Below are 14,506 nucleotides of genomic sequence, written 5' to 3' on the forward strand. Positions count from 1 at the left end.
CATGCTCGTTTGGGTCCGAGGTCCCATTATACTTCGGGATATCGGGCATTCTAAATTTCTTAGGGATAGGTTTTGGGGCGGCACTGGATGGGAACGGTTTTTGTACAAACTTTTTAGCGTCAAGGCCTTTCAGGACCGGAGGTGCACCTGGTATTTGGTCGACCCTGGAGTTGTATGTTTCTACTTTTTTATCGTTGGCCTCGATCTTTTCCTCCCCCTTTTCGATTCGTTCGGTCAATTCTTCTAGCCTCCTAAGAACCGCAGAATCAGCATCCGGCCCACCCCGTTCCGGCTGTACTGGGGTCGGATTGATGATTGCAGCTGCACGGGGAGCCTCCTCGGACCTGACAGGCTCCTGGACCCGGCTCTGGAGCTGAGCTATAGCCGATTGCTGGGCTTGCAGCATGTCAAAAATCATTTTAAGGTTGATAGTCTCTTCGCCGACTGCCTGGGCCCTCGAATCGTCCTCTCCCCGGACGCTATGTGATGATCCGGAGGCCTGATCAGTGTTGAGCGCCATCCGGGAATCGGCATCTATCGGGTTTTCGAGCCCGGGCATTCCATTGTTTCCTGTCTGCTGTTCAAGTTCGTTGTTGATTGATTGTGCCATTCTATGAGTTGGTAATTTGAATGTAAGATGGACTCTTTTGCAAAGAACCAGTGTACTGTGATGCGTCAAGAAAGAGTATCAAAGAGCTCACTAATATCCTTAGCCCCACGGTGGGCGCCAAACTGTTTACCCTGGAATCCGGATAACAATTGAATTTATATGGGGTTTTAAGGATCCGTGAACTAAAAGATACAAAAGGTTTGGATTGAGGAAAATAAAAGATAAAGACTCAACAATTGCTGTTAAAGTAAATAATCGCAGAATATAATATTGCTTAGAACAATTGTGCTTGATAGCGTACAAGAATTGAGAGAGATGGTACTGTAGTATAATGGTTTCCGATCCCCTCTTTATGGGGTCTTCTCCCCTTTTATACATTCTGATTAAGGGTAAAAATAAGGTAGGTAAATTAATTACATCGTGGATCCCTGTAATTACGCCTTAATGGCCTGAAGTGGTTGAGAAAATCACGTTTGGGCGAGATATCCGGCGACGCTTGGTTATCCGTTACGAGTCCGGCTTCCGACCTTGTGTGTTTCTCCATCCGGTGGTGACTCATATCGAGCTCTGCAACGGTCTCGAAATGACTCGACCTCGGTTGTTGACGTGGCCGTCGTTCTACCTTGCATCCAGGTCGGGTTCGATGGCCCCGACTTGCCCCGGACCGGACCCAACCCGGTCGGGCTCAAGCAAAAAGGGTATCACCCAATACAAATAGTCTAGTTACTGGTTGTATGGATATGATTCTTTTACTCTTAATGAGAGTTCTCGATTTCGAGCCCTGATATAAAAAACAATGTTGGTAGGGAGCGCTTTCCTCTTTAATCAGCCTTATGCGGCACGAATCTAAATTAGCTAGTTGAGACCCGATACAAATACCGAACACTGAATGAAAAAGCAAAAAGAAAAAAAAAGATATATTCTAGCTTCATATATCTCATTTGTGTTCGCCGTATACACTGCACTCATTAAATCCACCCGTTATTATTCACTAACCAATTACACTGATATTATAGGTAGTGACCTGTAATAAACTTTTAAACTGTCAACAAAGCTAACGAGTTTTCCTGTCTACAGCAAGAAGCTAATGAAACAACTTAAGGCACGTCTAGTGATACAAAGGAAGAGAAGAAATGCAATCATAAAACAAGTACGATCCGACATTGTTCAACTTCTCCAGATTGGGCACTATGATGTCGCTTTTGCCAGAGTATTATTCTCTCTCACTTCTTCCTTATGTTTAATATTTTTTGTTGTCCTATGTTTGTTGCATATACTAATAGTAGTAGCTAATGAACCCATCACCATTTTCCAATTAGTTACACTGAATAAAAAAAAATTGTTACAGGTTGGACAACTTTATAGAGAAGAGAGCAGGTTATCTGCATACCACCAACTTGACAATTTTTGCGACTGCATCACTACGAACCTCCGTGATATTAACAGACATAGGTAAAACGAATAAATTTTTGTTCTAATTTCTCATTTCCAACAAATCTTTCACTATTGTTTTGTACTGTTCCGAACAATTCAACAACAGATGGCAATAAGGTAGTTAATGTATTTTTCATAAATTAGTAGCTTAAGTTTTTCAAAATTCACACAATTCCCAATCTCCAAATTAAATTGTATGTTTGAGTTGTGTTGCATTTTGACCCGTATTTGGATTTCATTATTTTGATTCATTTTGACCAAATAGTTTGACGAGTCATTTCAAGTTTGACCTGTTTGGTCAAGTCAATATACGAGTCATAATCCAACCTGTTTAAGTTTTGAGGGTTTTGGCTCCATTTCTTAAAAATGGTTTGATTTTGCTACCTCTGAATTCAACTTTAGTAGTGTTAATTATATTCTGCATTTTCTGCAGCAAGTTGCCTGATGAAGTGCAAGAGGCAATGTCCAGTATTATATTTGCAGCCTCGAGATGTGGCGAGTTACCAGAGCTTCATTCCCTCAGGAATCTGTTTAAAGAAATATTTGGTGAAGCATTCGATGGACTCAACGTTGAACTGCTTCCAGGTAACGCAGTTAACTCACAAACCATGCAGTATCTCACTGCCACAAAGCTAAAAGAAGACGTAAAACTCCAAATCATGGATGAAATAGCTAAGGAATCATGTACTATAGCGGAGGATTTCAGCAGCTACAAAACTAGTCCTAGTACTACAGACTCAACTTGGGTTGAAACCCTAAACACTACTAAGATTTATACCTCAAAGAGAATCAGATCAGACCAACGTTGCAAAGCTATGATTGAGAAAAATGAAAACTTTGATTGTAAAAGCTATGAAGCTGAAGAACAATCGCCTCGAGTAAGCCATGTACACCCAAAGCTTCCTGACTACGATAACTTAGTTGCCAGATTCAGAGATCTGAAAGGAGAATATATGTATAAGAATACAATTCACCGATCCTTTTCTAAATGGATTAGGTGGTAGGATTTTTTCGATTGTCCTATGTATATTTCTGTAGTTTATATACCATTGACATGAACAATGGTGCTTCATTTAGTTGTGTTGGGTTTTGTTAATTAAACAATAGAAGTGTGAATGGAAAATAGTGGGAAAAGAAATGCAGGGAAATGAACTTTTGAATTTGTTCATTTTACTTTTGCAAAGGAACTTTGTCCCTCATTGGATAGGAAGAGAAAAAATTCTTGTGCTTATATATGGAAGCACTTCTTCTAGCTCTTAAAGAGTTGAGAAGAGAGCAAGCCTCGCGTCGTCACTCACTCAGCTTTGGCTTTGGACCAAATTTAATTTCCTTTTCCATCATTTATTTTTCTTTTCTAATATTTTTGTGCGAAAAATATAATTTGGAAATTCGCGGAATTATTTTCCAATGGTCGAATTGCAACCAAACATTCCATTCAATAGTAATTCAAATAATTTCTGTGAAATATACACCTTATCAACGAACAGGCATATTTGCACCTGTTTGGACTCAACTTCGTTGGCTATAAATAGAAAGGCTTAGCCTCATTTTTTACTACCGAAATCTGAAAATCTCTCCCCTCTATTTTCTGCATTCTGCATTGTTTTCAAAGCAAAAACGTAGCATTTTGTGTGATTTGCTTCGCCATTTGAGTTCGTCAAAATTCTGTGATTTGAAGTGCCGCTATCACAGAATAGGTATTCCGTTCTATCCTGGGAGGAACTAATTCGAAACCTTGGGCAACTGTGAGGGGATTAAATTCCTTAAGGACATACAAGAAACTTGTGGGCTCGGAATTTTCAATTTTGGTTATCTCAAACTAACGTCTTTTGATTTTCTGATTTTTGAATACAGAATAGTAACAAGTTGATCCCAATTTACTTGAGATCGACTAGATGGACATTAGGGATTTATTTAGTCGAGCCTAATATACTTAAGTTTGAGTCATAGTTGTTGTTAGCTTACTCGAGAAGATGTATACACCATGAATTTATGTTAGTAATCTGTATTCGAAAATATATTCAAAAAAAAAAGCGAAGTAAAACTAGAAATGAAGAAGAAATAGAAAATTAATCCGAGCCCAATAAATTCACGATGTGTCTTTAAGACACTTAATCGCCTTCTAGTACCCGAGGTTTTAGATTATTTCCTCCCAGTATAGAACTGATTACCCTCACTGGTGTAGCGGTACTTCAAACCCCATTGACCAACGAACTCAAAGATCGGTAGCAAATCACACTTACTGCATTTTGTTTCTGTTAAAACAATGCATAAGGAAGAAGGAGAAATCAAAATTTTCGTAAGGAAAATTTATTGGAAAGATCATGTATTTATAGCCAAAAAGTTGGGTAATACCGAACCGAAGAGTTGCAACTCTTCATGTAAAGGTTATAACTCAAATGACTGTTTTATAAAACGACCATTTACGAAATTGCCAAATTTAAATTCTAACGGGAAAATCAAAATGAAATTACACTTACAGAAACGACTAATTTGGATTAAAATAATATCACATTAATCTTAACATTAACAAATAAATTTGGTCCAAAAAATTAATCAATCAAATCATTTGACCGAAGACGAGCGAACGACGATGACATCGCGAGACTTGCCTTCTTTGTAACTCTTAAGAGCTAGAAGAAGTGCAATTATATATATACCCATCAAATCTTTTTTCCTCCTCCAATAGGACAATTTCCATTTGCCGAAGAGGAAAATTCAAAAAATTTATTTTTTCCTCCATTTCTCATTCACGCTATTTTAAGCTATTACAAGCTTAAACCCAAAAATTTACACTCTTAGTTTTTCTTACACAAGTCCATATGCAAGTCTAGGATAAATGATCACGCCCAACTCTAGTCCTAAAAATGATAAGCGATCACTACAAATATAATCCGGTCTAAGAGTCTGGAGTCAAATCCCACAGAGAACTAAGGTTTAGCTACAACTGTTCACTGTCACTAAGAAGACAATCTCGAACAATTCCTAAGCTAGAAATATTAAGATTCTTATGTTTAACTAATTAACTAACAAATTAACGTAATAAATTAATAACTAAATATTAAAAGTTGGAGACAAGATTAAGGAGATTTAGAGTTATGATTTCCCTAATTGTCGGAATCCTTCCCGCTACGTATTCTATAATTTTGCCTAATTATTCTCTACTGATCGTGAGCACTCGACTTATCGTAATTCTCTCTCGAGCAACTATAATAATGTACTAGTCATATTCTCTCGAATTATGCTAGCTCGCACTTTTTTATCCGCTCACTATGATCACGTCAAAGCTTCGTTATCTCTAATCCCGCTTTTAAACCCGCCGTACCGATCTCTCATATACGGTAGGAGTGAGTTTGTTCAACAACCACCTAAATATGCACTCTTTTTCAAGCAATACATAATAGATAGGCACCGTTAACTGAGAGCTCTTCAATTAACTAAAATAAGCACATAGTTGAACAAATAGAAAAATTCAAAGACTCAATTATATCAAAACATATCAAGAATTCATCCTACAAAAGGTTCCATCAAAATCCTAGATAACAAATTAGCTACTCATAAAAGTATGTAAAACTCCAATACTAAAATTCATAACCAATAATGAAAATATGAAGAAGAAAGTAAATAACTCATAAAAGAATTCTCCGCTTTGCTCCTTGTGTGTTCTAGCCTCCTTTGGTCGAATCTCCTCACCTTAGGTCGAATCTCTCCCTTCAGTCGTATTCCCTTTCAAAAGTACGTTTAAGGACTATTTATATGTGATAGGGTTTGCATAAGGCGAAATAATACAAGCCCGCTTCAGAACAACCTTTTTAGGTTAGCTCGTTCACTCACTCGTGCGCACGCGAGAGTGAACGAGCGAAGTTCTTCTCTTTTTCTTTTCCTTCTAGGTCTCTCGTGCACTTCCATGCCTTTTTGCCATAATCCAATGTTTTTTTTCCAAGCTCCCCTCAGCTAGCTCGTTCACTCTCTTGTGTGCACGCCAGAGAAAACAAGCGAAGTTCTTCTTTTGTCTCTTAGTTCCGAATCAACTTCTTTTGCTCACTTTTTATTTCAACTTGCTCCTACACATAAGAATGCACGTAATTAACATAATTCACTACAAAAACTCATGTAATCTCCCACAATCACACAAGTTATGAGATGAAAGTACACCGAAAAATATACATTTTTAGCCGTTTATCAATAAACAATTAAAACTTAAAAGCAGATGATGTTGCCTTTTAAGAGGAACTAATTTGTTAAGATCTAACTTGTAGCTATTCTTCAAACTACTTGATAATGGTCTTATTATAACTCAATAATTGATATATGATGAAATAAGATTTCTTGCGATAGTTTTACTTTTAAACAGCCATTAGGTTCTATTTTTATATATGTTGGATTATATATTTTCAACACCATTCATGCTAAAAAGACACAGTTCCAAGCTTATGATATTTGTAAAATTGATTAAGAAAATAAGTATGACATACCCATTTTAGAATAAAATCTTACTCACAAAAGTTTGTAAGTTTATATTTAACAAATATAATACTTGTAGGTGGTGGGATTGAAATGTATGCTTAAACTGTCACAGTAATTAAACTCAAACCAATTTGTAAGATCTTTATCCTAAGCTGAAAAGAGTGACGTAAGCCAATTTGTAATATCTCTAATTTAAAAATCACCTCTAAAATATACACCTTAAAAATTCGAGATACATTAGTTTCTTATGTTTTTCAAATGTAATTTCATGATAGTGCTGCTTTTACCTCTAAAATATGAGGTAATGCGATAAGGAAATTAAAATTAAAAAAAAAAATTGGGTAAGATCCACCGAAGTGGATAGCCTTAACCGGATGTGTCTAATAAGAGGTAAAGCCCGAAGGCTGTTCCCGTCCCTGTCAGGGGAGATGCCAACCGTCTCTCCTTTCTACGAACACAAGCGATAGGCTGGTAAGCTATGTATATCAACAGACATAACACCAATAAACTGTCGATGTGGGATTGCTGAACTTCAAAAATAGAAAATTGGACGTTTGTCATAGATTAAAAAGAAATTTGCATTTAAGGAATTTTGTTAGTCATGCATTGTCAAAGTAGCGTCTGGAAAGTTACTGCTTCTTTATGGAACTACATTTTGAAGGATTTCTAGGTGTCATGTAGTAGCACTTGAACCAGTCAAAGACAACTTCATAAACAGAATATGAATTCAAACAATAACGTTATACAACAAAAGAGGACTACATGATTGTAGGTTTCACTCATAAAAATTAAACGATTCTTTTCTTTTTCTTTTTCTTTTTCTTCTTTCCTTTAGGCAGAGAATAAGGAGAAAGAGGATCGCAAAAAGATCACAAATAACAGAGTAGGATACAAGTTTTTATTAAATAAAAACCATAACACTCATCACACAATTTCACCTATTCACAGCAACCACCAATGCAGCAATACCTGATGCCTTATTGTTCCTTAAACATGCAGCTTCTGTATATTTCCTATTTCCTATGCTTCCACTCAAGAAGGTGATATGGACGGACGATAAGCTTCTGCAGCCACACAACAAATGCCATGACTTGACCACACGGAAGGATTCAGCTTTTCCGACCAAACAAGAGAAGTTTTCTGAATCCTTTGGTAACTTTAAGAGAGCTTTCATCAGTTATCCATTTTCTTCTCCCGTTATTTGCCTCGAGGTTCATTTCATTATTTGGAGGAGGTGTAGAGACTTCATTAGTTAGGATCTCTTGGCATTCTTTAGGCTCCATATTTATGTTACTGTCCTCATGCATTTTGGAAGCAGAGGAAGTCAGAGGATTGACGGGGGACGGATTACCATTCACTTGAGGACTAACTCCAATAACATCATCAACAGCTGCTGAGCTTTCAACTTCAGATAGTACAAACCTTACCTTGTTAGAGCTTTGTTTCTTTTCATCTTTCAAATGTTCAGCAGAAAGCAAAGGTATATCCTTCTTCTCATTTAATGATATGCTGCGTACCTCCTCCGTGTTCTTAGCATCAACAGCCTCATTACAGAACTGTGGTCTTAGTTCAGATCCGTGTTCATTTGACATTAACATTATGTCATCCTTACCATCTTTTACCTTCTGAGAATCAGATGCAGAATAATCTTTTGCATGAACTTTTGTATCCGAAGGCTTGACCTGATGACTTTTTGAATCTGAAGGCTTGATCTTTCGTGGACCTCTCTTACTCTCATTTCCAGCTGATTTCTGTAATGGAGTGATCACTTTATTCTCCTTTTGACTTGCTTTCCTACTTGGACTAGTTTTTGGCTCAATTGATCGATCCTTAGCTGTCCTTGTAGCTGAAAGGCGATCTATAGTGGAACTCTTACAAACCGGTTTATGTAATCTATTGGTTGCCTCAGTTGGAGCCTCAGGTTTTGGCTTCCCAACTTTTGAAGATGTGGCTGACTCTTTTGCATTTTTCCTTGTAGTTGGTTTGGTAAAACCAGTGGTACCACTTCTTTCTGCAATTCTCTTTTGACGCTGCAATAGTGATTGTTCCAATCTCTTTCTAGTCTCTTCGTCCTGTCAGTAACATAGAGAAATTTAAAGAAAAATAATAATAACAATGATAGATGAAAAGAATAGGAAAACCATCACTTGGAAGAGGGGATTTTAGTATTTCTTTTCCTTCTCCTTTTTAAGATATGATATGTTCATATCAAGCAGCTAAATGTCATGAAATTTCTACCCATACTAGAAATTGAATGTTCATCTTCCTCTCAAACGACACACTTTTTAAAAAAGGTTTCACCATAAACATAACCGATCCAGCAAATTGAGTGAACATGAATTAGACTGAAAAAATAGAGATACAAGGTGGACAAAAGTAGATTTTTATTAGATGTCCATGCACCCCAGTATAGAGACTGTCCATACCTTCTCAGCTCTGCTCTTTTGCAATGTGGTTCTATTACTTGCAGAAGGAGATTTCTTGATTCGTGAAGATATCTCAGATTTGGTCCTTCCAAGAGATCCAACTGAAGCTTTAGATTTTGGTTCTTTGCTTACTCCCTTTCGTCCAAGGTCCTTACCGATCTTTTTGGTTTCTTCACCATTTTGTGGAAGCTTCATATCAGTAGGTTTTACATCAGTGTGAATTTTAAGAGTTTCAGACAAGAAGACATCATTTTCGTAATCTATTTCAGGATTCCAAGAAGCTGAAACTTGCTCAGCAGTTGAAGCCCTTTTAAGCACCATGAAAAGGTCATTTGGTTCACATGTATCAGAAGCAACAAGCTTATCCTCTACTACATGATTAGGCATGTTGTGCTTAACTTGTTCAGCTCCGACAATGTCTGAAACCATTAAAATGTCTGTCTGTTGGTGATAATCAGACGCGATATCAACTGAATGGGATTGAACCATAATGGAGTCATCAAATAGAACACCATTCTTATCTTTCCCCGTCTCCAAAGCATAATCTCCAACAAAGATACTTTGATATGAGATTTCTCCTTGATGTGTTGATTTATTCAGTAGATTACCAGCTAACCAATCCTCCTCTTTGTGGCTCTTAAGGACAACTGATTCAGTGGCACCATTGGACAAGATAGACCGAGGATAGCGATCTGACTCCTGTGTTCTATGTGAAAATAACAACTCTTCTTTTGTGCTTTCTCTTCTATTAACTGGTCGAAGACTTTTTTCTTCCCCAATGTTTTGTTGAGGCACTTTATCTTCATGTCCTAGTTGTCTCTCAGTCGCAATAAGAGAATCGGCTGATGGAGTCCATTGCTTTAATAAACCTTCTGATCTAACATTGGATGCAGGTGCTACATCTTCCACAAAGCTCTTTGACCCCGTGTCATTGGACCTTGAATCTGCATCTTGCATAAGAATGTTCTGGAATATATCCCAATTCTTACCGATGTTTTCTTCTCTGGTAACTTCATCCTTAGTATCCCCCTTAGAAGCCCCATTTGAGATATTGCCGCTTTTGTTTATCTTCTTTCCATCTCGTTTCTTCTTGTTGCGAGACGTTGAGTTGTGGTGCCTCTCCCATGATCCAACTGCTTCTTCTACCTGCTTTCTGAGGGAACCTGCATCCTCATTGGCAGAACTATCATCAGTGTCAGTGCTGCTGTCACTTTGCTCATTTCTATTCGAAGCTATGTAGTTTATGTTGCGGATAACAACTTTTCTTGATGAACTTTTCCCATGCTTCTTGTTCTGAAGGTTGTCGATAGGCAGCTGCCTTTTCTTCTCATCCTCATAGTCATCAGAATCACAGTTAGAGGCTGAATTGTTGCTATCATGTCTATCATCTTCTGTTGAATTATTAGGTCCTCTCCCATTTGAATATTTCTTCTTGTTCTTGGAAGGTGGTCTGTTCTTCCAATTATAATCTGATTCATGAACAGGACCTCGACTAGAATCTTCCGCATTTGCAGGCCATGGCATTCCAGGATAGTAAGTTGGATTAACCTGCATGCCTGAAAACATGTACCCTGGATATGGTGGCAGTTGTTGAAATGCAGGATTTTGAAAATTTTGTATGTAAGGTGATATATTGTTAGGCCATATTGCCTGTGATTTTCCATCTGTAGAGTGCATTTGGATTGGTGGAGGTAAGCCATTTTCTGCAATTCCACATACAAAAGCAGCAGAGTTAGCCATCACACAAGCAAAGAGAGTTCACAAAAATGAATATAAACAGTGTGAAAAGACTCATATTCATGGTAAACATGACTCAGATATGTTATCATGGAAGCTATTTACTACTACAAGTGGAACAAATATGGAAAATATTGTCATATTTACCTAGATTAGTATCTAAACTTCCATGACTTATGGTATCAGATGTCGAAGCATCAATAGAACCATTCTGTTTTCTGCTGGAGATACCGATGTTTTGATTGTTCATCATGATATCTTGAGTAACATCACTATGTTCAGCAGCAAGCATGATTCCAGATCTCCCAAAATATGAAAATTCAGAAGGAGAGTAGGCCTGAAGAGCTGCCACTTCATCCATCCAGATTCCGTCATCTCTCTTTTTGTTACACAGCTCCATAAATTTAATGCATGCTTCCCTAGATACAGGCAGAAGTATATTTCAGTTCTCATCCACTATTGGGAAAAGGTATAGATAGTGTTTTCAAAATTCAATGGCCCACACTAAATTGGAAATAGTATGACATGGTTAGAGAGTACGAGCAAAGAACAGAAGCAAGCTTGCTCAAGCAGTATTTTAGTTCCCAAAGATAAGGTGTTGTCAGAAGAGTGACTAGACAGAGCGAAGAGAACCTAAACAGGAATTAGCCAAAAGTTTTCAGAAAGAAAATAAAAGCAAAGAAATGAGGAGAGGTTTAAATCAGATGGCTATAAACAGAAATACTCTTCTACTACCTTTCAAAGAAAATGTAACCTAACAAAGAGATTTATACGTTGGCAGCAGAACGAATAGTTCCAGTAACTTGTTGGCAGAAACATAAAAAACTCAAACTATATAACCCTGTATATCTACATGTCACTAGTGGCTGCATTCAAGTCCTACCTTAAACGTAGAGCTCCAAAAGCATTGGCAAAAGATATGAGGTCATCCAAGTTATCCATATCAAAGCCAGATACCAAAGCACGGGCGTAGGCCATTGCTTGCTCTCTCCTTAGAACTGCTTTTCTGCTTTCTAGAACACGTTGAAGACTAACCCTATCCATACCAATGCGCACACACTCATATAAGTTGAGTCCCCTCCATTTCTAGTGATGTTGTAATGATATGGCGAGAAACAAGAGCTTACTTGGGATTTTCTTCACCAATACCATCAGATTCACCTTTGGACTTCAGTATCACAACGTCAGTTATTAATGAGTAAGTATGAGATGAAACATAGTTTTATCAAATTGATATACCTTTGGAAAACCAGCAGAGAATTTGGAATCTCCATCAAAAGCTGATGCATTTCCTGAAGATTAAATATAAAGAACCTCAAAAGGATGCATCAATGTGTTTCTTATAAATCCCTGTTCTCACCCTAAAAGAAGAGGCTGAAGCCTGTCTATTGTAATTGCACTGTGACACACATCACATAAACATGAGCAACCATTATTGTCAAAAACTGAACAAACGAACAACCACTATTTATTTCCTCAATTCTATTCTTTTGATTCCTTTTGTTAATAGATGAATTCTAAACTTTGACAAACTAATTCATCATAACTAAGAACAAACGGCTCAAAAGTATCGAATACATCTCTTGCAAGAAGCTCTACATTTGGGATCAGATAAGAAAGGAAGGACGAGAGAGAGAGAGAGAGAAATCTATGTAGACTACAGTAGTTGACCACAACTGAGATCAATTGAAATACACACATTCTCTCTCACACACACTCTCTCCCTCCCGCACTCTCTCTCTCACACACACACACACACGCTCTCTGCGATAAATTAAGTGATATGCATCAGGTGTAGGGACCTAATAGGAATATATTGGTGAACATACCTGCAGCATTGACAATGCCATTAGCTTGTTCATTAGATTGAACTGAGCTCTCAATTTGCGTAATTTCTCTTTCTATAGTTACAAATCGCTCAAGAATCTCAGGAGTACTAACAAATCCCACAAACCTGAGGATGTTAAAAAACATAGTAGCCCAGTAAACATCGCAAAAAGCAGTGACTGAGGACAGGAACAAGAATAGTAGGTAACAGGAGTTGCATGTATTATTAAAAATATAAATATGAAAAGCTAATAGAAGGTAGAGATTAAGTTGTATCCCATACCTTTGTAAAGTGGCTTTGGTGAACCAAGAAGCATTAGTTGGTGAAGGACGAAGAGTAATGGAATAACCCCCTTTAGAAATCTGATCTTTTGCTGATTTGAGATGTGTAATAAAAGGTTCAAATAAACCAGAAGCTAATTTCTCCGAATTGTTACTAGCATAGATTACAAGATCGCATCTTTGAACATTCAATCAAATTTGAAATGTTAGATCCAAACAACAGTTGCCATTAACATAAATAGTGTCAATGAATAGTACTGTAGTAAACAAATACCTGGTTCTTGTTGGGGTGAGCTGAAACAAAGCATAATCCAGACGGGTCTTGGAATCCATATTTGACAGATATAGTTACTAAATCTTGGAAAATACCCACAAAGAAAGGACCACAATTTCACTCTTTTCTCAATGTGAATATAGAGAGAGGGAGATGATGGGTTGATCTGCACAAGTGTGAGACACAGAGGGATTGGGAGGGATTTGTTGATTCAAAAGTGGGGTCTCAATGTTCAATGCCGACAATTCATCCGAATAGAATGAATTTAATATGATGGTAATATCTTATACAGACATACTTAAAATTTTGGTTCCGTCTCTGTGAATCTGAGTAAAAGTAATTTAGTAGTGGTAGAGTGGAATATGGATTGAGTGTGGCAACTGATGCTGGGGCAGGGTGTTGGGTGAAGGGTCGTCTCAAAGTCTGTGTTGTCTTGTAGTTGAAGACAGCAGAAATGGCGGGCTCCTCTTCCTCTGTTTCATGCTCTGCTCTACGCCTCTACTTGTAATTCAATTCTTCTAAATTGCTTTTGCTTTGCTTTACTGTTACTCTCGAGTGTAATAATAGTGCAGGAGAGTATATGCAAAGGATATCATATGATAAAATTCATAAGGGTAAAGTCCCACTATTGCTGGTGTGGTGTTACCGAATTTACCAGACTTTCCCGCTGCCCTGCTCATCATTGTGACGTCTTCCTTCTAAAACTATGGCAAAAAATCTTTTAAGAGAAAGATATTCAATTTTATGCATTAACTAGAGAATTTGTCCGTGCTTCACGCAGTTATAATAAATATCATACAATATAAAATAAATATGTCTTAGTTTAGTTATTATATATTAAATACATGAATGTATTATATGCATTTGATTTGTTCTTTTCACTAAACTAGTATTAGTACCCGCGCGATGCGCGGATACAAACATGTGATTTGAGTTATTTGATTTATGTATAAATAATTTTAAAATATTAATCTTTCAGATTAAAGTTATATATAATCATTAAAAATATGTTAATAAAAAAGCAGAAATTTCTCAAATCTCTTAAAGTTACCCATAGTTTCTTGTCCATATTGCATTACCCATAACTTAAATTAATATATTCTTGTCTGTTACTTCCATTATAATACATTATAAGTAAAAATATGTTTTTTTTCTTGTAGTAAAATTTTTTATTTACTTTTATTCTTTTATTCTATTGTTCCTATTAATGTATAAATTTATCATATTTTCTATAATACCTATATTATTATCTTTATAATTAATTAAGACAAAGGTGTTGTTTTTATCTTTTAATTTATTTGTTTTTTTTAAAATTTTATTAATTAAGATAAGACAGACAATATCTTCACAAAAATATTCACTTTCTTTTCATTAAGATTCAAAAAAAAAAATTAAATTCAAATTAAGTATTAGTATTAATATTATCCTAAATTGCCAAGTAGTTTTATA

At 36.6% G+C, this 14,506-nt stretch overlaps 2 protein-coding genes across 2 annotated transcripts; one reads left to right on the forward strand and one right to left on the reverse strand.

The window, feature by feature from the left end:
• Nucleotides 2,151-3,048, forward strand: LOC109229974. The gene is made up of 2 exons (XM_019395518.1): nt 2,151-2,161; nt 2,478-3,048. Exons 1-2 carry the CDS (start codon nt 2,151-2,153, stop codon nt 3,046-3,048), a joined length of 582 nt encoding a protein of 193 aa, XP_019251063.1.
• LOC109228956 lies at nt 7,202-13,388 on the reverse strand. The gene is made up of 9 exons (XM_019394235.1): nt 13,058-13,388; nt 12,785-12,961; nt 12,504-12,628; nt 11,914-11,966; nt 11,802-11,842; nt 11,558-11,710; nt 10,822-11,093; nt 8,938-10,640; nt 7,202-8,583 (listed from the first exon to the last, which is right to left on the reverse strand). Exons 1-9 carry the CDS (start codon nt 13,114-13,116, stop codon nt 7,621-7,623), a joined length of 3,546 nt encoding a protein of 1,181 aa, XP_019249780.1. The 5' UTR covers nt 13,117-13,388; the 3' UTR covers nt 7,202-7,620.

This window comes from Nicotiana attenuata, chromosome 7 (genome assembly GCF_001879085.1).
Source record: "Nicotiana attenuata strain UT chromosome 7, NIATTr2, whole genome shotgun sequence".
Taxonomy (NCBI): Eukaryota; Viridiplantae; Streptophyta; class Magnoliopsida; order Solanales; family Solanaceae; genus Nicotiana; species Nicotiana attenuata.